Source organism: Notamacropus eugenii, chromosome 2 (assembly GCF_028372415.1).
Source record: "Notamacropus eugenii isolate mMacEug1 chromosome 2, mMacEug1.pri_v2, whole genome shotgun sequence".
NCBI lineage: Eukaryota > Metazoa > Chordata > Mammalia > Diprotodontia > Macropodidae > Notamacropus > Notamacropus eugenii.
This window is the reverse complement of record NC_092873.1, coordinates 238,324,860-238,350,939: the sequence shown is the minus strand read 5'-3', so window position 1 is coordinate 238,350,939 and position 26,080 is coordinate 238,324,860. Positions and strand designations below refer to the sequence as shown.

Here is a 26,080-nt window from a genome sequence, read left to right as displayed (position 1 = left end):
CTGTTAGTTAATGGCATCATATTGCTCAGATTAGTATTACAGAAGACTAGAAAGTATAATTGTAAGTGAATAACAGCCTTTAAAGGGAACTAAACTGAACCAAAAAAACCAATCCACAAATCTAAGATACCCTGAATTATTGGCTAGGCAGTCAATGATTTTCAGTGCTAGATTTACAAAGTAGACACAATCATTTCCCTATGGCAGAAGATAAAGAGAAAACAGCTTCTACTGGCCCAGCTGTAGCCTGTAGTTTCAGCATATAAAAAAAGTTTCTCAAGGCCACAAACTTGGCAGCACAGTTTAGCAGCAGGGACACTGGCCACTAGCAGGGATGCCTTATCACTTTCAGCCTGCCCCATTCTTTTGCTGAATTGTACAAGTAGAAGTCTAAACAATATGGAAGAAAGAGTGAAGTAGTCAACACCTGAACCTCACTCTTCTCTGAACTAGTCAAAGGAGGGAATACATATATGTATATATACATACACACACACACACACACACACACACACACAAAATTGGGTTCAGAAATGCATTTCACCTAATCAGGACACAAGAGGAAAAGGCATCAAAGGAAACAGGAGAATAAAAGGTCAAGGAAGATTAAGAAAGAGATTAGTCATAAGCAAACTCTTAAAGCGGGGACAGGGTACAAAGACAAGGAAAATTATTACTGAATAGGATAAAGGTAAATACGTAGCAATCATAATTGTGAATGTGAACTCACTGAACTCAACCATAAAAACAAAAGATAGCAGAATCAATTAGAAACCAGAATCTAATAACCGGTTATTCATAATAAACATTTTAAACAAAAAATATATACATAAGATTAAAATAAAGGACGAGAGGAGATTATTATGCTTTAGCTGAAATAAAAAGGCATGGGTAGCAATCATGATCTCATGCAAAGCAAGAGCAAAAACAGATCCAATTACATAAGATAAAAAGGAAGATGATGTGGTGCAGAAAGTATGAAAGACAACAAATTAGTAATACCTATAATAAAAATATATGCACTATATGGCATTTATTAGCAACTAAATTCATAAGGGAAAAGTTTTAAAAGTAGCAGGGAGAAATAGTTAATAAAACTATAACAGTAGGGGATACTCAACCCTCTCAACCTAGACAACTCTAACTAAAAATGTAAAAAAATTAATAGATCAGAATAGAATTTTAGAAAAGTTAGTTTTGATGATCTCTAAAGATTATTGAATTAGAATAGAGAGAAGAATCCATACTTCTCAGCTGTGAACATCACTTTTACAAAAACTGACTGAATTAATGGATAAACATCTCATAAACAAATGCAGAAAATGTTAACTTCATCTTTATGGACCATGATGCAATCAAATTTATATTCAACAAAGGACCTTTGAATCAAAGAATCAAAATTAATTGGGAACTAAATAACAATATACTAAAGAAGAGGTGGGTAAAAGAATGAATCATTGAAAAAAACAATAATTTCATTAAACATAATGACAACAGTGGAGCAACATATCAAAATTTGGGGGATGCAGCCAAATAGTACATAAAGAAAAAAAGATAATAGATGGATTAATTGGGAATTTACTTAAAAATACTAAAAAAAATCCAACAAATTGAAACTCCTCAATTGAACATGAAAACAAATATTTTCAAAAACAGAGATAAACAAAATTGAAAACAAAAACCATTAACTAATAAAAATTGTTTTTAAAAAACAATTAAATAGATATGCCCATTAGCTAATTTGATTTTTAAAAAGACAGAAGAAAATCAAATTAGCATCACAAAAACTGAAAAAAAGATGCATTCATAACCAATGACTAAGAAACTATAAATAATTATGAACTATTTTCCCCAATTATATACCAACAAAACTAGCAATTAAAATGAAATAGATGAATATTTATAGCATTGTAAATCAGTCAGATTAATGGAACAGGAAACAGAAGAATCAAACTACTCTATCCCATAAAAAGAAATTGAACAAGTTGTAAATGAACTCTCAAAGAAAAAAACCCAAGACAAGGTAGATTTACAAATGATTTCTGCCAAACTATTCCAATATTACACAAAGTATTTGAAAAAACAGAAAAGGGGCAAGAAAGAGATTTTACAATGGAGGGGAAGGGGAAGAGATGAAAGGAAAAACAGTGAGTCTTACTCTCATGGAATTTGGCTTAAGCGGGGAATAACACGCACTCATTAGGATATGGAAATCTATTTTACCCTGCAAGAAGGCAAGAGGGAAGGTGATAGGAGAGGGACAGCAAATTGGGGAAAGGGATAATCAGAAGCAAACATTGTTGGAGGAAAGGTCCAGGGAGAGAATGGAATAAATGGAGGGCAGGATAGGACAGAGGGAAATGTGATTAGTCTTTCACAACTTAACTATTATGGAAGTGTTTTGCATTGTTATGCATATACAACCTATATTGAATTGCTTGTTTTCTCAATAAGAGTGGGTGGGGACGGAGGAAGGGAGAGAATATGGAACTCAAAGCTTTAGTATTGAATGTTAAAAATTGTTTTAGCATGGAATAGCTATTTAGCAGGAAAATAATGGGGTACAGAAATATATTTTGCTCAACAGGAAAATAGAGGGGAGAAGGATGGAAGAAGTGGGCTTAATAGAAGGGAGGACAGACTGGAAGAAGGGGTGGATGGGATGCATGCTGTCCTGGGGCAGGGGGTGGGGAAAGATGGGAAGAAAATTTTGAATTCAAATTTTTGTGGAAGTGAATGTTGAGAACTGAAAAATAAATAAATTATATATTTGAGTGAAATCAGGTTGAGTGAAGACCCCTCAAGCATGAATTCCCCAAAACCCCCACCCTTCCTGCCAAAGCTAAAATAACTAAGTATCCCGCTTAGGCAAATAAAATGCTAAAGGATGGAGGAGAACCACCAAAGCTCTGGTCACATAACCTGGTATACCCTTCCCCTTCACCACCCCTTATGCCAGTCACATCAGCATTCTTCCCTTAAGTTCCATATTTGGTAACAAAAACCCTCATTGGTAAGCAATGATTCTTTCCGTGTTCTTTGTCTCTGGGGTAGATTCCTGTGCTTAGACTGTACACCTGGATTCCCAGACAATGGGAAGAGAGGCTAGTGGGCTTCCATATTAGGGACTATAAAATGCTGTACTCTGCTCTGCTCAGGTGCACTCCCTTGCTGACACCACCCATGGTCTCGAGGGAAGTACCCCTTCTCATGAGATTGTAATAAATTCCTTTTTGCCTTCTACCTTGAGAAGCCTCTGAGTTTAATTTGAGCAAGAGTCACTGTATCCCACATATATTTAAAAAAATAAATAAAAAATAGGAAAAGGGATCCTATAAAAAAATTTTTGATGACTAAATATGGTCTTGGTACTACCCAAAACTAAGGAGAGTCAAAACAGAAAAAGCAAATAATAGATCAATATCACTAATATATATTGATGAAAACAATTTTAAATAAATTTTAGCAAGACTAAAGTAACATATCACAAAGATGAACAGACTAAATTAAACCAGTTAAGTCAGGAGTGGTTCAATATAAGGAAAACTATAAAAATAACTGACCATATTGAAAAAAAACAAAAACAAAAAAAACCCACCTATTTTTTAAAGAATAAGAATAAGTAGAAATATAGTTACTCTTGACTATACATATATAACCTATATCAAATTGCTTCCCTTCTCAATGAGTGGGGGTGGGGAGGGAAGGAGAAGACTTGAAACTCATTGTTTTAAAAATGAATGTTAAAATTGCTTTTACATGTAACTGGGGAAAAAATAAAACACTAAATAAAAATTTTAAAAATGAATAAGAATAAATGGAGTTTTCCTTAATATGAGAATCAGCATCTATCTAAAATCAAGAGCCAGCAGTATACATAAAAGGGATAAATTAGTGATGGGGCTCAGACTCTGGGAACTTCCTTGAGCTCCCCTGGAATCTTCTCACTTAACCTGGCTTTTCATACTCAAATTGATCTCTCCCTGTAACTGACTTTTCACACTCAGATTGAGCTCTCCCTGTATCTCCTCACAGAATCTGGCCTTCCATACTCAAATCTGTGACCATTGTCTGTTATCTCTTGATTGCCCTACCTGCTTTCCACCTAGGCACCCCCTAGTCTGATGTTTGTTGATTACCTCCAGTTGTTTCCAGCCTTTGATCCTCCTTGGAGTCCCTTCCTGAACTTCTTCTCCCATCACTCTAGACTACCAGACCCCCCTATTCCCACCCCCCATCCCTCTTATACTCTTTTCTGTATTTAAGTTCCATCTTGCCTCCATGAAGGTGCTCAGATCCAATCCAGCTCAGACTCTGTCTAGCTGGGATTCTATCTGGCCCGCTTGTGAATACAAGTGTTACAAATGCTTAGGCTCCTTAAGAGGCAACCCAATTTGGAGAATCTTTAATAAACTTTGTTTTCTTTGGCTTTAAGAAGGTTTGAGTCGAATTCATTCAAGCAAGACCCGGACTGTCGGTATTTTGGGGTCCCCATCACCCCTACACCTCTTCATTAGGAGCCTTTCTAGTAAGATTAAAGGTAAAGCAAGGATGCCCATTATGGTCATTACAATTCCATATACTGTTAGTAATCCAAGCTATAGCAATATGATAAAAAAAAAAGAAGGAATAAGCATAAGTAAAACAAATATTACTTTTTGCAGATTATTTGATAAGGCTTACATGAAGAACCCCCGAAAATTAACTACAAAGACTAACTGAAACAATTAATAACTTCAACAAAATTGTAAGATATACTATAAACCCACACAAATCGCTGTCATTTTTGTATATTACCAACAAAATCTAGTAGAGAGATAGAAAGAGCAATTCTATTTAAAATAACCAGGGATAGTACAAAATAATTGGGAGTCTACCTGAGAAGACACACACAGAAACTATATGAATACAATTACAAAGCACTCTTTAATCAAATAAAAACAGATCTTAATAACTTCATTATTCATGGGTAAGAATAGCAAATAAAATAAAAATAGTATTATCTAAAGTAATTTATTTATTGAGTGACACATTAATAAAGCTTTGTTGTTCAGTCAATTGTATTTGACTCTTTGTGACCCCATGGATTATAGGACACTGATACTATCCATGAGACTTTCTTGGCAAAGGCTGAAGTGGTTTTCCATTTCCTTTTCCAGTGGGTTGAAGCAAACAGAGATTAAGTGATTTGCCCAGGGTCACACTACTAGGAAGTATCTAAGGCTGGACTTAAACTGACATACCAATTAAACTACCAGAGCTAGAAAAAAATAGCAAAACACATTTAGAGGAAAAAAAATTCAAGAATATCAAAGAAATTAATGAAAACGAGTAGGAAGGAAGGGGGCCTAGCAATACCAGATCTTAGACTATACTAAAAAGCTCTAATCATAATCATTAGAACAATTTGTTACTGGGTAAAACATAGGGAGGTTGATATATGGCAATGGGTTTTTCCTCATTGCAAACTAAGTTTGCAAGTCTAATTGACTCGAAGAAGAATGGCAGCACACTTAACAGTAATAGGAAAGTTGGGAACAAGAGAATTTTGAGGAGAACGATAACACCAAAGTACAGAATGATGGAATTAATTTCTTATTGATCTCTTCACATGATTTTTCTTTAACTCTGCTGCAAGAATCTTTAATATTTTCTTTTGCTTATGCTTACCATGAGCACTGAAAGATGAGATGAATAAGTGTCCCATGAAAAAATGTTCACAGCAGTGTTTGTACCCTTAAAGGCAAGTCCACCAACACTTTCATTAATTATAGCACAATGGAGAAAGCCCTGAGCCTGGGAGTCAGGAAGACCTGAATTTAAATACAGCTTCAGATAATTACTAGCTATGTGACCTAGCGTATATCACTTAACCTTTGCCTATCTTAGTTCCTTCTACTGCAAAATGGGGATAATAATAGTACCTGCCTCCCAGGATGGTTATGAGAACTAAATAAGACAACATGTGAAAAGCCTTTAGCACAGCGTCTGGCATGCAGTAGATGCTTAACGAATGTTTGTTCCTCTATCAACCTCCCTTTGCCACTACGCTGCAACTTCCTTCTATCTTCTCATTACACCAAAAGCAAAAAAATCCATATTGATATCATTTGGTTTATGCAGTAAGGTGTTCCCTGATCACTAGACAAAGATCTCACATTTAGAGTGTTAAAAGTTAAATTAATGTTGATAGGAAGGTGTTCTGAAAACTCTCATTTTTTGCTACCATTTGCTACCATCACTGTCAAAGTATTTTTTGTTGTTTCCTTCGTTGTCAAAGCCAAAGAATTTACCACCCAATGTCCAGCCTACTGGTCATGAACATCTTGGGAAGACAATGCAGTTCACTAGGGAAATTAGACTCAAAATCTTTCCCGCAAAGGAGAACCTATCAGAGCTTATGCTTTACTAGCATGGCTTAAAGAACATAAGGTCGCCTCCAGAAGATATCACAACAGAATCTTTTTTGAGAAGTATTATTAACCATTTTACTGCCTGCTACATACACAGCAGCAACAGCAGCAAAATGGTTAATATATGTATATATTTGTATGGTACATAAATGTACAATATGTGTATATATTATATATGCTGTGCATATACATGTATTAATGTGATATAATGATGTATTAAATGATGACTTTTGATGATGGCTGTGCTATTTCACATTTTCACACATTTGTCTTTTTCTTGTTTTCTCCAAGTAAATGATTTTAAAACTGAAGAAGTAAATGTCTGTTCTTTTTAAAAGAATTAAAAATAAGTTACTTACATTGAGAGCTTAAAGGTTTTTCATTACTAAGAAAAAAAAATGTAGGAATTATAGCATGGCCTTTTCCAATAGTGCTTACAGCCTCTTCTTCATTTTCCAGGATTTGTAGTTTGATGAAAGCATCAGTTTTAGAAGTGCGTACCTGTACTGTAACAACGAGCCCCTGTGCCACTTTTACTGAGTACCTACGAAAGCAAAATAACAACAATAAAAATAACAATTCTGTGAATAATTTTCTAGTTTTTTCTGTAATCCATGTAAAGGCAATTATAAACTTTGCTAATATAGTAATCTACAAAAAATGCTATTTCATTAAAAATCTCTTAACTGTCAAAAGTGTTTCTTTAACCTACTAGAATAAGATATAAAGAGGAAACTAATATGAGACTTTAAGAAGATTTCATAGCAATTTGCATTAATGTACTATTTAGATCAAATTTCTCCTTATCTAGTCAAAGTTATGGAGATTATAAATAATTCTAGAAACCTTACCTGGTAAAATTCCAAGATGACTACCATTGCCATGGCACCCATTTTAAGACACCTCATATTTTTAAAGGTTCAATTTATTCCTAGCCTTTTTAGTGTTTTTAATAGGAATGGGTATTGTATTTTGTCAAAACCTTTTTTTCATCTATTGAGATAATCATATGATCTTTGTTGGTTTTGTTACTGATATGGTCAATTATGCTGATAGTTTTCCTAACAATGAATCAACCCTGCATTCCTACTTTAAAACCTACCAAATCATAGTCTATGATCTAAGTATTTTATTTAAAATATTTGCAACTACATTTTTGGGAAAATTGGAATATAGTTTCCTTTTTTTGCTTTTGTTCTCCCTTATTTAGGTATAAAAGCCATATTTTGTCATAAAAGGAATTTGGTAGGACTCCTTTATGTATTTTTTCAATAATTTATATATTATTAGGATTAACTATTTCTTAAATGTTTGATAGCATTCACTTGTAAACCCATCTACTCCTAGGGATTTTTTTCTTGGGGAACTCATTTTTGACTTGTTCAATTTCTTTTTCTAAGGTAGGATTATTTATGTATTCTATATCCTCTTCTGGGCAATGTATATTTTTGTAGATATTCATCCATTTTGCTTAGATTGTCAGATTTATTGGCATACAACTGGGCAAAATAGCTCCTAATAATTGCTTTAATTTCACTTTCATTGGTGGTACATTCACCCTTTTCATTTTTGAGACTAATAGTTTTGTCTTTTCTTTTTTCATCAAATTACCAATATATTTTGTCTATTTTAGTGTTTTTGTTTTCATAAAATTAGCTCTTTCTTTTCCCACTCAATTTTCTCCAAAGATGTATCATATCTCACCTTTCTAAAATTCTATTCACCTCCTTAAGTTCTTTCTTATTTATTTTATAGACAGATTTCTCTGGCTTGAGAAGGGAAAGCTGATGCCACCCTCTCCTCCCCCAGTAGTTTTATTGACCATTTTCTCTAATTATTCATTTATCTTTTCCTTTAAGGATTTGGATACTGTACTGTTCAGGGCATATATGTTTAGTGTTGATATTACTTCATTGTCTACAGTGCTTTCTCTTAAGTCCTGTATCTGAAAATCTAATTTTCTGTTCAGCTTTGGTCATTTCATCAGGAATGCTTTAAAGTTCTCTATTTCACTGAATATCCATTTTCTCTCTGAAGGATTATATTCAGCTTCAGTAAGTATAATTATTTGGTGATCCTTGGTTGTAACCCTAGCTCATTTGGCTTCAGGAATGTTAATGCTGCTAATTACCCTAGCTAATGTAAATATCTTTGGTGCAATCAAAAACAAATACATCACAATTGGAATTTTTCCTTCTTTTTTACTTTCCTTTTGTTATAAATAATTAATTTCATAATTATATCTATTCAATTAAACTGAAATTAACTTGAATTTATTAAAATTATATATATCAGTCACTCTGGATAACATTCTCCCCATTAAAATCACTTTTCATCTTCAGATTTCCCAAATGTCTACTGCTATTAACCCTCCAGTTTATGATTTTAGGAAGCCCTTTGCCCAAATTATTTAGACACATATTGAATCAATACCTTATACCACAGTATGACAATCGCCATGGATATACCACTTCTTATTTAAAAGGTTTTTCTCCATCAAATTAAATATTTCTCTATGAATTCTTTTAATTTGAGCTTCCAGTTCATTCATGGTGACTATAAAGTCAGATTATGTAGGCATATTGATTTCTTTAGATACTGGTACCTTATTAGAAGAAAACAATTAAATACCTACCACTGTGCTAAATGCTTTACAAATATTATCTCATTTGATCCTCACAAAAACCTTGTGATAGTTTTATATAGGAATGAACTCAAAATATTAAAATATTTCCCTTTTTGAAATAAACATATACCTGAACATAATCTGCTTGTCATTAGGAACATAATAATCTTTAATTTCCCTCATGGAAAACAAACTGCATACAGACTCTCGACCAAGATATGGCAGGGGTGTATAAGAACCAATGATACGGAGTCTCCATTTTCCAGCTGTTATATAATAATCACTTGTATAGGCTTCTGCTACAAATGAGTATCCCTTCTAAAAAAATGAAAACAAATCTATTTTAAAATCACAATCAATACAAAGGAAAAAAATAACACTTCTACATGACTCAAAGGAAAAGAAAATACTCTAACTGACATACTGGAGGCAGTCTAATAGAATGCAAAGTTAGATGTATTTGGAGGTACCAATGGCTTCTCTGGTCTGGAGAAGCACCATATTCCCAGGGAACCCTGTTCCCACTTGCTCCTCATACATCACCCAAACTGCTGGAGACCTGATGTCTATTTATCAGACTAAATGATGAATAACATCAGAAGAACAGCATGCCCTTTCAGGTTGTTGTGATCAAGTCTGCTATGGATTTATCCTAGTTATATCTGAATTTCTGCCTCAAAATTACCTGTTACAAATTTTAAGTAGAATAAAATAGCATCTACATGATGATATCCATATTTGGAGTCAGAGGAAGGATGAAATCTTGGAAGTTACTTTAACTTTCTTGCCTCAGTTGCTTCAGTTATTAAATAATGGGACTGTACTAGATTATTTTTAATTTCTATTGCAATATTAAATTCTATAACATATGAACCCTTGATTTCATATTTCAAATTCAAAATGAGAAACACTGACTTGTTTGTGAATAACAACCCAGTAAAGAAGACTGCAATGGCAAACAATCAATCCATCAACAAGTGTTCATTTATTAAGTAGACTCTTTAGATGCCGGGCATTGTGCTAAACATTGGGATATGAACATAAAAAGTTAAACTGGCCCTACTTTCAGGGAATTTAAATCTCTATGAAGGGAGAAAAGATATACATATAAAAGTATATACTGAAAAATATAAAATAAATACAACATAATTAAATTAAAGATAGCTAGGGAGAGATAGTCCTAGTACTTGGGGTAATTATGAAAGTCTTCAAGGAGAAGATGGTCCTTGAGCAGGCTCAAAGGGAATAATTGTATTAAGTGAGAATCAGAAGCATATGTGGATTAAGAAAGTGTGAGGCTGAATCAGAGATTCCAACATTGAGCTTCTATCTCAAGAAAGACTTTTAAGAAGAAAGTCTCCATTGATATCAATATATTTTGGTGCTGTTGTTGCTGTGTAGTTTCAGTCATGTCCAACTCTTTATGATCCCAGTTTTTCTTGAATATAGCTAATGCCAAAATTTATTTTGCATGCCTATACATATTCATGATGGTTTTATTTTTCTTGGCTTCTCAATGGGTAGGAGAAATGGAGGCAGAAGTACAGAAAAAAGAGAACTCAAAACTAAAAATGTAATGGCATATGAGTGCTCTATACGATGATGCGTTCAGGTTCTTTCTGAGTTCAAATATGGCAGTGGAGCTGTGTGTCCCTGGGCAAATCACTTAATCCTGTTTGCCTTGGTATCCTCATCTATAAAATGAGATAGAGAAGAGAGTGGCAAACTGCTCCAAGTATCTTTGCTAAGAAAACCACAAATGAGGTCAACAAAGACTCAGACCCCACTGAACTTTTTTGTGCATAACTCCAAAAAGCTTTCTATAATGGTTGTGCCTATTTACAGGGTACACCTGTACACCACCAAAAGTACATCAATGTGCCTGTTTTCCTAAAGATCTTCTAGAGGTCAATTTATTATTTTCTTTTTCTGTCATTGGCCAGCCTGATAGGCAGGAGAGGAGCAAACAGAGAGAAGTGATTTGGATGATGCTGTATTTGAAGTTAAGAAGAGCTGGAATCAAATCCCACTTTAGATTCTAGCTGTGTAACCATGGGCAAGTCACTGCTTCTCTCTGGGATTTGGTTTCCTCATCAATAGAATGAAGGAGTGGGACTCTATTGCCTTTAAGTTCTATTCCAGCTCTAAATATATGATTCTATTAATATTATGAGCTCCTCTAGAATCAGCACCATCTCTGTCTCAGGTCCCTTTGTGATTCCAGTTCATTTACCTATACAGATGGATGCGTAGATAGAAGGATGAATAGAAGAAATATGTGTAAGCATTTGCTATGTGCCAGGCACTGTGTCAGGCACTTGGAATAGAAAGATATACTTTAAATAATCATTGTCTTTGAGTGTATAGCCTATTTAGGGGACACAATATGTAGTTACAAAGTATTTACAATAAAAACAAAATAGAAATGAGATAATTTGTGGGAGAAGGACATAAAAGTTAGAACAAAGAAAAGCTTCCTGTACAAGAGGGTGCTAGGAATGAACCTTGAAGGAAACTTGTGATCCTAAGAGATGAGTGAGGAAGGAGTGCATTCTAGACATGGTAGACAACTAATGCAAAGGTATGGAAGTGGGAGATGGAGTACCATGTATCAGGAACATTAAGAAGGCTATTTTGGCTAGATCATAATATCTGTGAAGAGGAGTAATATACAATAAGGATGGAAAGGTAGAGTGAGGCCAGGTTGTTGTATAAGGCATACAGAAGGCCATACAGAAGACCATACAGAAGAGTTTGATTTAATCTTAGAGTCCACAGAGAAACATGTAGTTTATTAAGTAAGGGAGTGATATAGACTGACCTGTGCTTTGGGAAAATCACTTTGGCAACTATGACTGTCTTATTCTACTCCCTGAAGGTATTCAAATTAAAGAATCAATTGTTGCTGTGCATAAATTAACTTCAGCGAAAGCATTTTTGTTGCTTGGTTTACTTGGTTAGTTTTTCAATTGTGTCTGACTATTCATGACCCTAGCAAGAGTATATAGACATTATCTTACCATCGTCTATGAAAATAAAGTTTCTGTCATTGGGTGGTAATAAACTTCAATCTTACCTTATTCTTAGTATAGACATAAGGTATTACTTTGAAGAACACTCGTGGTACTTCCTTCATTGTGTCGTTATTAACAACATGGAGCATACAGACTGGAAGAGTAGTGTACACTTTAGGCACCAAGAGCATATCTTGAGCTACATAAAATGTTTCTCTATAATTAAAAAAAAAGCCTCCTTTAAAAGATGTGTTGGAAAATCAGTTGGAATTTAAGTGAATAAACAGAAACTGGAGGAAATTAAAGTAAAAATAACTTGGAAATATAAAATTCAATATATTTCATCTCTCCTGCCTTTCACAATCAACATCTAGGGAGAACTGTCTGTTTATTTTGCTGCTACTTCCTTATATCCAAAAATTTGTTCAGTCTTTGCAATATGACTTCCAACCCCAATATTTGATGGAATTTGCTCTCTAAGATTTTCAATGATCTATTACTTGCTGTTTCCAAAAGTGTTTGCTCAGTCCTCATCCTTCTTGCTTTCTGAACTGAACTATTAATGATTCTTGCTACTGACCTTATTTATCTATAAATATAAATTTTCTATATAATAATTCATATATTACATCTATTTAAGTATTATCTAGCAAATGAGAGACTTTTACCCTACTATCATATCATTACAGGTCCTCTGAGTAGTATTTCAAATCAATTTAACAAGTATTTACTTAGTAACTAGTCTAAGTAGGTACAACACTATGTTAGGTACTAAGGATACAAAGATGAAATGAGTCTCTGTCCTAAGGTACTTACAGTCTAATAGGGGAGATAACATATAATGAACGCAAAGAATTATAATAATGTCAGAAAGTTATTAAACAGAAAGTTAATTAAATGCTAACTTGAATAAAACATCTGTATAATCTACTTTTTATTTCTGTTTCTGACTAGATAAAAATGCAAATAAAACATTTCTCTAAATGGTTTTATATATCCAAAGCAAAAATGGGATGACTTTAGGGAAAGTAAGAAATACACCACTGAAGTTTTATTTTTTAAAAATAAAGTTATAAATTAACTAATTATATACTACAGTAGATTAAACAGGTGATTAAAATCAGTCAAAACATTTTTTTAGGGACTACTGCGCCAGGGACTGTGCTCAGTGCTGGGGAAACAAAGACCTAAAAAAAACCTGTCTCTCAAGCTAGTTATATTAAATATAAACAGAAAATCATTTTAATAAATAAAATGCAATTTAGAGAGGGTGAAAACATTTTCAAAAGCTTACCTAAAAACTATAAACCAAGAATTTGGTGGCTGATCAGGATAGCTTACAGAATAATCAGCAAAAGCTATCTTAGTTTCTTCATCTTTATAACACGGATATAGCTCAAAAGATTTGCATTTGCTTTTAAACATCAACCTGAAAAAAATGAAAGAGCATATCTTTCATAAAAGAACAATATTTCCTAAATGTGTCTTACTCACAAAAAAAGAAATAAGGAAAAAATAAGATGCAAAATCTATGTAAGGGTGGGGTATCTATTCAATAAGTCACCTTCCCCTCCTTATGGTAACTAATAAAGTAACTAATAATTAAAGTAACTAATAATGTAACTGAATTAATAAGCCTTGATACTTTTATCATGTGAGAATACTTCAATCAATCAGTCAAAGGCTTTAAACTAGGTTTTCAAAGTCCTTAATCAATTTGGAAGGAGTGACGGAATTAAATGAAATTATACAGGAAGTATATTGAGATTGGTAGAAGAGACACAGTCATACCCCTATGAGTCCTTGTATAATTATAACAATGAACCAGTTGAAATCTCTGCCTTCTTGCCCAGTGAGAGAGAAAATTACTAGTAGAAGAGGGAGGAGGAGAAAGCCTCTGTCTTCTCCCTTCACCACTTGACTAGAGAAAGGACTTGTGAACTTCAAAGGGGCAGATGATTTGAGATTTTTCATTTGTAATGGTATTATTCGCAAAATAGCAGTGACTAAATGGTAGTATCTATATCAGAAGCAGGAGACAAAGTAAGTACACTGAGAAATGCAGCTTCAGGACTCTTCACGTAGGACAACAGTAAGCTACACCAGGCAAAAAGATAATTTCACCAGGGCCCCACAAAGGGAAAAAAGGACTTGTAACATCTAAGAGTTGTAAATTATTTCTTTGACACATATACTCTCTATACTTGACCCTACTTTCCCTTGGGCACCTTTCATATTTGTAGGACAGTGTGTCTCTGGTTTAAGGAAATGTTCTGTAACAATTATTTGTACTTCACACAGTAGAAAAAACTCATTTCTAAAAGCTAATTAAGTCTAGCTGGATACTTGTTATCAATTGATAATCAGTGGGGAAGCATCCTGATAGGGGCTTGTGAGCAATAGCACTAGAAAAATAACTTCAACCATTCCCCTAGAACTCTAAGGGGATTAGTACCTAGGTAAGTTCTGGGATCTAATCTAACAGCGGAGTCAGGGAATGAGAAAGCAAGCTCCAGAGCATTACTTCCTCTATATTACATGATATATCTTTTATTATCATCAACAATAATTGTGTGACTATCTCTATGAAGATTCTACAAAGCAAGATAAATAAACCCTAAAGGCTAATGATACTATATGGACAAGTGAACATCTTTTAATTAAATAATAATTAGTATTCTATATGAGCAATATGTATCTGATATTCTGAAGAGACGAAGATATAACAAAGATGCAAAGAATCATAGAATGTAAATTTAGAGGTAGAAGGTACCTGAAAAGTAATCTAGTTTGGCCCCTAAGTTTAAATTAGGGTCAAAAAGATTAAAAAAAAGAATGAATGATTTGTCTGAGGTTTCACAGGTGGTTAAACTGGAGAGGAAGGAGTCATGGGAACTGATACAGGGCAAAATTATGAACCCATATCTTAGAAAAATCTCCTGGGCAGAGGCAGAGCAAGATGACTGAGAAAAGACAGGAACTCACCTGAGCTCTTCCCCAAATCCCTCTGAACACCTTTAAATAATACCTCAAAACAAATTTTTGAGAAGCAGAACCCACAAAGGATGGAGTGAAACAATTTTCCAGCCAAAGACAACTTAGAAAGGTCTGTTGCACCAGGGTGAGAATGAACACAGTCCAGCACAGGCCATCCCCAGGAAAAGTAAATCTTTAAAAAAGTCTTTAAAAAAACCAGTAAGCCTTGGGAGAAACTGAATGTGTGGTGGCAGTGGCAATTTCCAGACATGTCAGCCACAGAGAGTAGGGGGTTGGATAACTGGTCAGAAGGAGATTACCAAAGGTCCTTTTGCTGGCACCAGAGGCAGGACTCTGTTGCATTATTCATACTTGGATCTGGGTCACATTCCTGGTTTTTAATCCCAGGGCAAGGAGGAACACAAGTACACCAGAGTTTGCAGCCACACGGGAGTTGGGACACAGGTCACAGTTTCAGGGTGGAAAAGAATGCTTGTGGTCACTCACAGACCAGAGCACAGACCAGAAGAGTAGTAAACATACCTCTCTTTAGATCATTTCACTTTGGAAGAAATGAAAACACAGAGGTCTCCAGAATTACCTCTGAAAACAGCTGCACAAAAAACCCTGAAGTTTGTAAAAGTACCCTTTCCATTTTTAAAGCAGAGTCCCACTTTACATGGAGTTAAAAGTCAAGAGGCAGGCTGGAAAACTAAACAAGCAGCAGGAAAAAATCCTGACTATTTAAAATTACTATGGTGTCAGGAAAGGTCAAAACACAAACTCAGAAGAAGACAACAAAGTCAAAACTCCTCCATCCAAAGGACTCAGATAAAAACATGAATTGGTCTCAAGCCATACAAAAGCTCAAAAAGGACTTTAAAAATCAAGTAAGAAAGGTAGAGGAAAAACTGGGAAGAAAAATGAGAGTGATGCAAGAATATCATGGAAAAAAAGTCAACAGCTTGGTAAAGGAGACACAAAAAAATACTGAAGAAAATGACACTTTAAAAAACGAATAAGTCCAACGCTAAAGAGAGGCAGAAAAATCCAAAGAAAAGGGGGGAGGAGCCAAGATGGCGGAGTAGAAAGATATACATGTGCTAGCTCCTAACCCACAGCCCATAAAATACCTGTAAAGAAGAACTCCCAACAAATTCTGGAGCAGCAGAAGCCACAGAACAACAGAGTGGAGGAGATTTCTGTTCCAGTGAGACCTGAAAAACCTACGCCAAGGGTCTGTCACTCACCAGACCTAGAGCACAGCCCAGCCCTGCCTTGGCCGCACCGCACGGAGAGGAGCAGATCCAAGCAGGCTTCAGGGACAGAATCTCCAGCAGTCACAAAAGTCCCTCCATCCACAGGTGACAAGAGTCAGTGAGAGAGTCTTTTTGGCTTGCTGAGAGGGGAGCAGAGTGTCTCCATAACTCAGGCCCCCTCAGGAGGCAGTAGTGGAGGCAGCAGCAGACAGGGGATCCCAAAGCAGGCAGGAGCCTGGATCCATTGTTGAAGGTCTCTGCATAAACCCCCTGAGGGAACTGAGCCCTATGTGGCAGCCCTGCCCCCACCTGAGCACCTGAACTTAATCTCACACTGAATAGCAGCCCCACCCCCACCCTGAGGCTGGGGAGGAGCATTTGAATCTCAGCCCCCAAGCACTAGCTGGGTGGATCTGGTGGTGAGGTGGGTGTGGAAAGGAAATCAGAAGTCAAGTAACTGGCTGGGAAAAGGCCCAGAAAAGGGAAAAAAAATAAGACCATAGAAGGTTACTTTCTTGGTGAACAGATATCTCCTCCCATCCTTTCAGATGAGGAAGAACAATGCTTACCATCAGGGAAAGACATAGAATTCAAGGCTTCTGTATCCCAAAAACCCAAAATAAATATTCAATGGCCTCAGGCCATGGAAGAGCTCAAACAGGATTTTGAAAATCAAGTTAGAGAGGTGGAGGAAAAACTGGGAAGAGAGATGAGAGAGATGCAAGAAAAGCATGAAAAGCAGGTCAACACCTTGCTAAAGGAGACCCAAAAAAATGCTGAAGAAAACAACACCTTGAAAAATAGGCTAACTCAATTTGAAAAAGAGGTTCAAAAAGCCAATGAGGAGAAGAATGCTTTAAAAAGCAGAATTAGCCAAATGGAAAAGGTTTAACAGCTCACTGAAGAAAATAGTTCTTTCAAAATTAGAATGGAGCAGATGGAGGCTAATGACTTTATGAGAAACCAAGAAATCACAAAACAAAACCAAAAGAATGAAAAAATGGAAGATAATGTGAAATATCTCATTGGAAAAACAACTGACCTGGAAAATTGATCCAGGAGAGACAGTTTGAAAATTATGGGCCTACCTGAAAGCCATGATCAAAAAAAGAGCCTAGACATCATCTTTCATAAAATTATCCAGGAAAACTGCCCTGATATTCTAGAACCAGAGAGCAAAATAAGTATTCAAGGAATCCACAGATCACCACCTGAAAGAGATCCAAAAAGAGAAACTCCTAGGAATTTGGTGGCCAAATTCCAGAGTTCCCAGGTCAAGGAGAAAATGTTGCAAGCAGCTAGAAAGAAACAATTCAAGTATTGCAGAAATACAATCAGGATAACACAAGAACTAGCAGCTCCTACATTAAGGGATCGAAGGGCGTGGAATAGAATACTCCAGAAGTCAAAAGACCTAGGACTAAAACCAAGAATCACCTACCCAGCAAAACTGAGTGTAATACTTCAGGGGAAAAATGGTCTTTCAATGAAATTGAGGACTTTCAAGCATTCTTGATGAAAAGACCAGAGCTGAAAAGAAATTTTGACTTTCAAACACCAGAATGAAGAGAAGCATGAAAAACTAAACAGCAAAGAGAAGTCATAAGGGACTTACTAAAGTTGAACTGTTTACATTCCTACATGGAAAGACAATATTTGTAACTCTTGAAACTTTTCAGTATCTGGGTAGTTGGTGGGATCACATACACACACACATAGAGACTGAGAGCACAGAGTGAATGGAATAGGATGGGATCATATCGTAAAAAAATGAAATTAAGGGGTGAGAGAGAAATATATTGGGAGGAGAAAGGGAGAAATGGAATGGGGCAAATTATCTCTCATAAAAGAGGCAGGCAAAAGCCTTTTTAGTGGAGGGAAAAAGAGGGGAGGTAAGAGAAAAACATGAAGTTTACTCTCATCACATTCCACTAAAGGAAGGAATAAAATGCACACTCATTTTGGTATGAAAACCTATTTTACAATACAGGAAAGTGGGGGAGAAGGGGATAAGCAGGGTTGGGGGGATGATGGAAGGGAGGGCAGTGGGAGGAGGGAGCAATTTGAAGTCAACATTCTTGGTGAGGAACAGGATCAAAAGAGAGAATAGAAGCAATGGGGGGCAGGATAGAATGGAGGGAAATAGAGTTAGTCTTACACAACATGACTATCATGGAAGTCATTTGCAAAATTACACAGATATGGCCTATATTGAATTGCTTGCCTTCCCAAAAGGAATGGGTGGGGAGGGATGAAGAGAAGTTGGAACTCAAAGTTTTAGGAACAACTGTCAAGTACTGTTCTTGCTACTAGGAAATAAGAAATACAGGTAATGGGGTATAGAAAGTTATCTTGCCCTACAGGACAAAAGAGAAGATGGGGATAAGGGAAGGGAGGGATGTTAGAAGAGAGGACAGATTGGTGATAGGGGCAATTAGAATGCTCGGCGTTTTGGGGTAGGGGGAAGGGAGAAATGGGGAGAAAATTTGGAACCCAAAATTTTGTGGAAATGAATGTTGAAAGTTAAATAAATAAATTTTTTAAAAAATCCAAAGAAAAGAAGAATGCCTTGAAAAGTAGAATAGGCCAAATGAATAAGGATGTAGAAAAGCTCACTGAAGAAAATAATCCCTGTAAAAATTAGAATTGGGCAAGTATAAATTAATGACTCTCTCAGTCATCAAGAAACAAAAATCAAAAAAATGAAAAAAAATAAAAAATATCTCATTGGAAAAACAAATGACAAGGAAAATAGATGCAGGAAGTATAATTTAAGAATTACTGTTCTACTTGAAAGCCACGATTTAAAAAAAACAAGAGAAGGGGGGAGGGGAGACTAGACATCATCTTTCAAAAACTTATCAAGGAAAACTGCCCTGATATTCTAGAAAACAAAAATAAAATAGAAAAAGAAAAAGAATTCACTGATCATCTCCTAAAAGAGACACAAATATGAAAACTCCCAGGAATATTATAGCCAAATTCCAGAGCTCCTAGGTCAAGGAGACAATATTGCAAGCAGCTAAAAAGAAACAATTCAAATATTATGAAGCCACAGTCACAATAACACAAGATTTAGCAATTTCTACACTGAAGGATCAGAGGACTTGGAATATGGTATTCCAGAGGGACTAGATTATGTATATTAAAACAACTAGGATTATGAGCAAAAATCACCGACTGGCAAAACTGAGTATAAAACTTCAGGTGAAAAATGAAAATTCAGTGAAATGGAGAACTTTTAAGCATTCTTGATGAAAAGACCTGAGCTGAATAGAAAATCTGACTTTCAAATACAAAACTCAAGAGAAGCATAAAGAGGTAAACAGGAAAGAAAAATCATAAAGGACTCAATAAGATTAAACTGTTTACATTCCTACATGGGCAAATGATTCTTTAAACTCCTAAAAACTTTCTCATTATTATGGCAGTTACAAGTATACATGAACAAAGTGCATGGGCATGAGTTGAATATGACTGGATGATTATCTTTAAAAGATAAAATAAAGGGGAGAAAAAGAAGATGGGGAAAGGGAGAAGTATAACAGGGTAAATTATCTGATATAAAAGGGGTGTCAAAGAGATTTTAAATGGAGGTAAAGATGGGAGAAGTGGAAGGAGAGAAGAGTATGAACTACAATTGGCTTAAAGAGGAAATAACCTACACACTCAGTAAGGTGTACAAATCTGTCTCACCATATAGAAAAGTAGAAGGGGAAGAGATAAGAGGAGGGAGCCTTATAGAAGGGAGAGCTTTGGGGTAAATAAAAGTCAGAAACAAAACATTTTTGAGAATGGACAGGTTGAACAGAGTGAGAGAGTAGGATAAATGGGGCAAATAGGATGGAGGGAAATGCATAGTCATCATTAATGTGAAAAAAATTTTATAGCAAGATTTTCTGATAAAGGTCTCATTTCTGAAATACATAAATTACAGAGTCAAATTTATATAAATGAGATATTTCTCAATTGATAAAAGCATATGAACAGTTAGTTTTCAGACTCAGACAAAGAAATAAGTTATTTACAGTCATATAAAATGCTGTAAATTTATTGATTAGACAAAGGCAAATTAAAACAACTCTGTGCTACCAATTCACATCTTTCAGACTGAGTATATGACAGAAGTGGAAAATGACAAATGTTGGACAGGATGTGGGAAAACTGGGACACTAATTTGTTGATAGAGTTGATAGAACATTCAACTGTTCTAGAAATCAATTTGGAACTGTTCCCAAAGGGCTAGAAAAATATCCCTTTTGACCAAGAATACCACGACTAGGTTTATATCCCACAGAGATTAAAAAACTGAAAGGAAAAGGACTCATATGTACAGAAATATTTATGACAATTCTTTTAGTGGTGGCAAAGAATTGGAAATTGAGGAGATGTCCATCAGTTGGGGAATGGCTGAACAAGCTGTTGTATATGATTGCAATGGAATACTATTGTCCTATGAGAAATTACAAGCATGATGCTGCCATGAAAACCTGGAAAGACTTACATTAACTGATACAAAATGACATAAGCAGAACCAGAACAATGTATACAGTAACATAAATATTGTATGACCATCAACTGTGAATAACATAACTATTCTCAGCAATACAATGATCCAAGATAATTCTGAAGAACATACGATGAAAAATGCTATTCATCTCCAGAGGAAGAACTGATGTAAACCAAATGCATTTCAAAGCATGCCTTTTCTTTATTTTTCTTGGGATTTTTTATCTGTGTTTTCTTTCACAGCATGACACATGACAAGTGCTTATCTCACTTGTTGTTTAGTCATTTCAGTGGTTTCTGACTCTTCATGACCCCATTTTGGGGTTTTCTTGGAAAAGATACTAGAATGATTTGCCATTTCCTTCTCCAGTACATATTACAGATGAGGAACTAAGGCAAACAGGGTTAAATGACTTGCCCAGCATCACCCAGAGAGCAAATGTCTCAGATTAGATTGGAATTTAGGAATAAGAGTTGTCCTGACAAAAGGCCTAACACTCTATACACTGAGCTACCTCGCTACCCCACTTTTAAATGTTGTTGATCAGTTGTTTTTCAGTTGTGTCCAACTATTCAAGAGCCTATTTGTGGTTTTCTTGCCAAAGATACTGGAATAATTTGCCATTTTCTTCTCCAATTCATTTTACAGATGAGGAAACTGAAGCAAACAAGGTTAAGCAACTTGTTATGGGTCACACAGCTAAGTAAGAGTCTCAGGCTAGATTTGAACTCAGGAGGATAAGTATTTCTGACTCCAGGCCCAATGCTCTATCCCCACTGCACCACCTAACTGCCTTACTCATCTCATAGTAGATACTTAACTGATCATTAATTATAGGAATAACAGGAGATACAAAAGATGTATGTATTACGGTTCTTGCATAGTCTTGTTGAGAAGGACAAGTCTTACACATGAATAAATTAGAAAATGCTAAATTGACTATACATAAATGCAACATGTATGGAACAGAGACTGAGGGTTTTGCAAGATCAGGAAGGGAAATAATATGGACTAAAGTTGTCAAGGACTCAATCTGGACCTTGAAAGATGGGAACAAGTTGGATAGGCCTTGAGAATAAAGGAGGGCATAAATGGGGGGGAGAGGGAGAAGAAAATATGAATAATGCATATGATAATGAGGATTCTGGATTTCCTGGAAAATAAAGTTCTTCTAAGGATAGAGTGTGGCCTAAATTGGTTAAGAAGGGTCAATTTACTCAGGGCTAAGAAAGCCAAAGATGACTTGATTCTACTAATACCACCTCTATGTATTTTTATACTACAGTAATTAAAGAGATAAACAGAGGTTAATCATTTAATCAGTACGAAAAAGGAGAAAAATCATAAAATTCCTTGAAATAAAAAGCCATTAAAGAAAAATAAATAACTTTTTGGTCCTCTGTGGCCCCTTTCCCCAGTGATGATGGTCCAACCAATTCTCAGCTCTAACAACACAGTATTGTATAACTATTTTCCTGTAGCCCTTCTAACATTTATCATTTTTCTCATTTGTCATCTTTGTCAATATGATGGGCATAAGATGGAACCTCCAAGTTGCCTTAATTTACATAGTTTAGTTCTTCCCACAGTATGGCAGTTTTTTGGTCATTGGACAGAAATCTCATATTTAGAGAATCTAGAGTTAAAAAAAAAAAGCATGTTGACAATCTAAAAACTTTTATTCTTATCCATAGTGGTCCTTTTCTATCAACCTACCATCATCACTAGGGAAAGGGGCCACATAGGACTTTTATTTTTTATAAGGTTTCATTTCTAATATATATAGAGAACTGACTCAAATTTATAAGAATACAAGTCAGTCTCCAATTGATAAACAGTCAAAGGGTATGAACAGACAGTTTTTAGAGGAAGAAATTAAAGCTACCTATAATCATAGGAAAAAAATTCCCTAAATCACTCTTGATTAGAGAAATGCAAATCAAAACAATGCTGAGGTACCACATAACACCTATCAGATTGGATAACATGACAAAACAGAAAAATAATAAATGTTGGAGAAGATGTGGGAAAATTGGAACACTAATGCGTTGTTGGTGTAGTTGTGATCTAATCATTCTGGAGAGCAATTTGGATCTATGTACAAAGGGCTATAAATATATGCATACCCTTTGACCAGTAATGCCATTTCTGGGTCTGTATCCCAAAAAAGATCATAAAGAAAAGGACACACATGTACAAAAACATTTATAGTTGCTCTTTTTGTGGTGGCCAAGAATTGGAAATGGAAGGATGCCCATCAATTGGGAAATGGCTGCACAAGTTGAGCTATATGAATGTAATAGAATACTACTGTTTCATAAGAAATGATGAGCAGGCAAACTTCAGAAAAACCTGGAAAGACTTACATGAGCTGATGCTGAGTGAAGGGAGCAGAAGCAGGAGAACATTGTACACAGTAACAGCAACATTTGCCAGACGACTAACTTTGATAGAATTAGCTCTTCTCAGCAATGCAGGGATCTAAGACAACTTCAAAAGACTCATGAGGAAAAATGCTATTTACATCCAGAAAAAGGACTATGGAGTCTGAATGCAGATCAAAGCATACTATTTGCTCTCTCTCTCTTTCTTTTTATTTTTTGTTTCTTTTTTCTTGTGGTTTCTCCCATGAGTTCTAATTCTTATTTACAACATGACTAATGCGAAAAAAAAAGAGCATGCAAAGGCTGTAGTTATGCACCTGAACAGCCAACTTCTAAGACATCCAAAAATTGGGTGGCATGCTGAGGTTATATGCATGGGGACCGAGGTTAAAGAGTCCTGCTGTTAGCAAAATCATAGTTTTTACTTAGCAATTTGAAGTTTTTAAATAAAAAAAATCAACAAAATTAATTAACTAGAAGTTTTTAAAATGCAAAGGAAATGGGACATTCTGTAAATAAAAAATTAATAGGTTATATTTATGTGATCCATTAAGATTGACAAAATACTTTCTTTTCAACAACCCTGAGAGATACTTTAGCACAAATATTAACATCCCAATTTTAAAGAAGAGTAAATAGCTTCAGAGAAATTAAGCATCTGGCCCATGATTACAAAGATGTAAATGTACAATGTACAATGAATGTAAGAACCAGGATTTGAACAAGTCCAATGCTTCATCATATGGCTTAGATAGTATGAAAAAAGAGTCAAAGGAGGAAATAAGTGAACAAAGCACACATTAAATCTACTTGTAAGGAGCAGAGAGAGCAGCTTGAGGAATATTGTTGTTTTAAATATGACTTTAAAGGAACTTTAAAAAGAAGGCAAGACAGGGTACAGACTCACAGAGTAAAGGAGCTGATTAAAGCGATAGGTTATGAGGACAACCTGAAGCAGGAGCAGAAAAAATGAATCTTTCATCTGATGAAGAGAGAAATGGATTGGGAGGCTGTAAAAGATCAAAAGAGACTAAGATGAAGGAGAAGGATTGTGGTGGTAGCACTGATGTACACAGCATAAGAACTTACCCTTTTATAAACTTGGAGAGATGGAATAACCCAAATCTTTTATTTTACAGATGGGGAAACAGAGATGGAGAAGTAAAGGAGCTTGCCTAAGTGTCACACAGTGAGAAGGCAGCAAAACCAACTACAAATCTATTGCTTAGAGTCCAGCCTTTATAACTGAAGTTGGGAAGAATTTGCTTCAAATTCTGCCTCTGAAACTGAGTAGTTGTGTTATTTTTCATCAAGTTACATAACCCCAGTCTTAGTTTCCTCATCTATAAAATAAAGGCACTGAACTAGAGGGTCCCTTTAAGCTTTATATGAATGACCCTGCCATATTTTAATTCAACAGAGGGAAGAATAAAAGATTCTTCGTTATCACTTCAACATTTGGAGAGAAGTTTAAATATTCCAATGTAGGCATGGTGTTTTGTCAAACTGGTTAACTAAATTGGAAACAGCTTTATTTTGGTTTTAAAGTGTCTACTAGGCTAATACTTGGAGATGTATAAAAACAAATACACAGAAATTAAGCTTCTCATTAAAAAATGGTCATCATGATAGCAACTTATGAATGAAGGATACCATAATACTCAAATGCTGAAATGCAGCAAAGGCTAGAGATACTACTTTTAAAGCTGGCACCATACTAGATTAAAATTAGTCTGAGTCATTATGGTATTTTCTCAAATAATTTAGATAAATATTTTAGGGATTCAGTTGTTATAAAGAGATGATGCTTGTCAATACAGTATGGAAATGGCTTTACCTTAAGAGAGAGACAGAATATTGTTCTAGATTGAAATCCAGCAAATTCCAAAGCTTTTGTAAAGTGTCTGCAACCTCAAGATTTTGCCGTGTGCCTGAAAATCACAAGAAGAAATCAAAGAACTTAAAATCTATAAGGGGCTTATATATATATATATATATATATATATATATATATATATATATATATATATATATATATATATATATCTTACAATTGTCTTATCTTATAGCTGAAAATACTGAGTTCAATAGAAGCAACTTGCATGAAGTCAAACTTTGTTAGCGGCAGAACCAGTACTACAGCCCGAGTCTCAACTCCCAGTACAACCTTGTACTTCAGTGCATTTTCCTTCCCCTTTTTTCATAACTCATAAAATACCAATTGAATCAACCAAATTATTATAATCAAGATTTATATGAAAAGACCATTTCTTTTCACTCTCTGAGATACAGCATAAATTTTCACATCTAAGAAATCAGTCTAACCAACATATCATCTAAAGGACCCTAACCGCAAAAATTAGAAGCAACCTAAATATCCAACAGAGATATGGTTAAAACAATATTGGCACATTCATGTAATGAAGCACATGGAGTATAACTAAGGTTTAAAGCATTCATTCAACAAGCATTTCTTAAGCACTTACTTATGGCAATGTGTAGGTACTGAGGATACAAATAAAAAAATAAAATAAAAAAATCAAAATTATCCCAGCCCTCAAGGAGGTTAGGGGGGAGGAGGGTGTAGGAAAGAGTATGCACACAGATAAGTAAATGCAAAATAACTGGGAGGGCCACTAATAAATTAAGATGATCAGAAAAGGCATGGTATGAAATGGCATTTGAATTGTCTTGAGGAGACTTCAAAATTCTAAAAGCCAGAGGTGAGAGGGCAGAGCATTCTAGGCACAGAGGTGAGTGTTGGAATTGTTTATGCAGAATAGAAATTTTAAAAGTTTGGCTAGAATGTAGAATACATAAGGGGGGAATAATGTACAATTAGTTTGAAAAGATAGGATTGAGTCAGATTTTGAAGGGCTTTAAATGACAAATAGAATA

At 35.1% G+C, this 26,080-nt stretch overlaps 1 protein-coding gene across 15 annotated transcripts in view; it reads right to left on the bottom strand.

Annotated features, from left to right (window-relative positions):
* ADGB (androglobin) overlaps positions 1–26,080 on the bottom strand; it is a 199,920-nt gene that overhangs the window by 38,836 nt on the left and 135,004 nt on the right. For 13 of the 15 annotated variants that reach the window (XM_072643645.1, XM_072643646.1, XM_072643647.1 and 10 more), the window contains 6 exons: positions 25,020–25,113; positions 13,348–13,482; positions 12,116–12,269; positions 9,170–9,357; positions 6,773–6,957; positions 5,671–5,736 (listed from right to left, as the gene is read on the bottom strand). In XM_072643645.1, the coding sequence (XP_072499746.1) occupies positions 5,671–5,736; positions 6,773–6,957; positions 9,170–9,357; positions 12,116–12,269; positions 13,348–13,482; positions 25,020–25,113 (822 nt within the window). The remainder of the gene's footprint in view (positions 1–5,670; positions 5,737–6,772; positions 6,958–9,169; positions 9,358–12,115; positions 12,270–13,347; positions 13,483–25,019; positions 25,114–26,080) is intronic. The other 2 variants (XM_072643648.1, XM_072643650.1) reach the window with 1 other exon arrangement.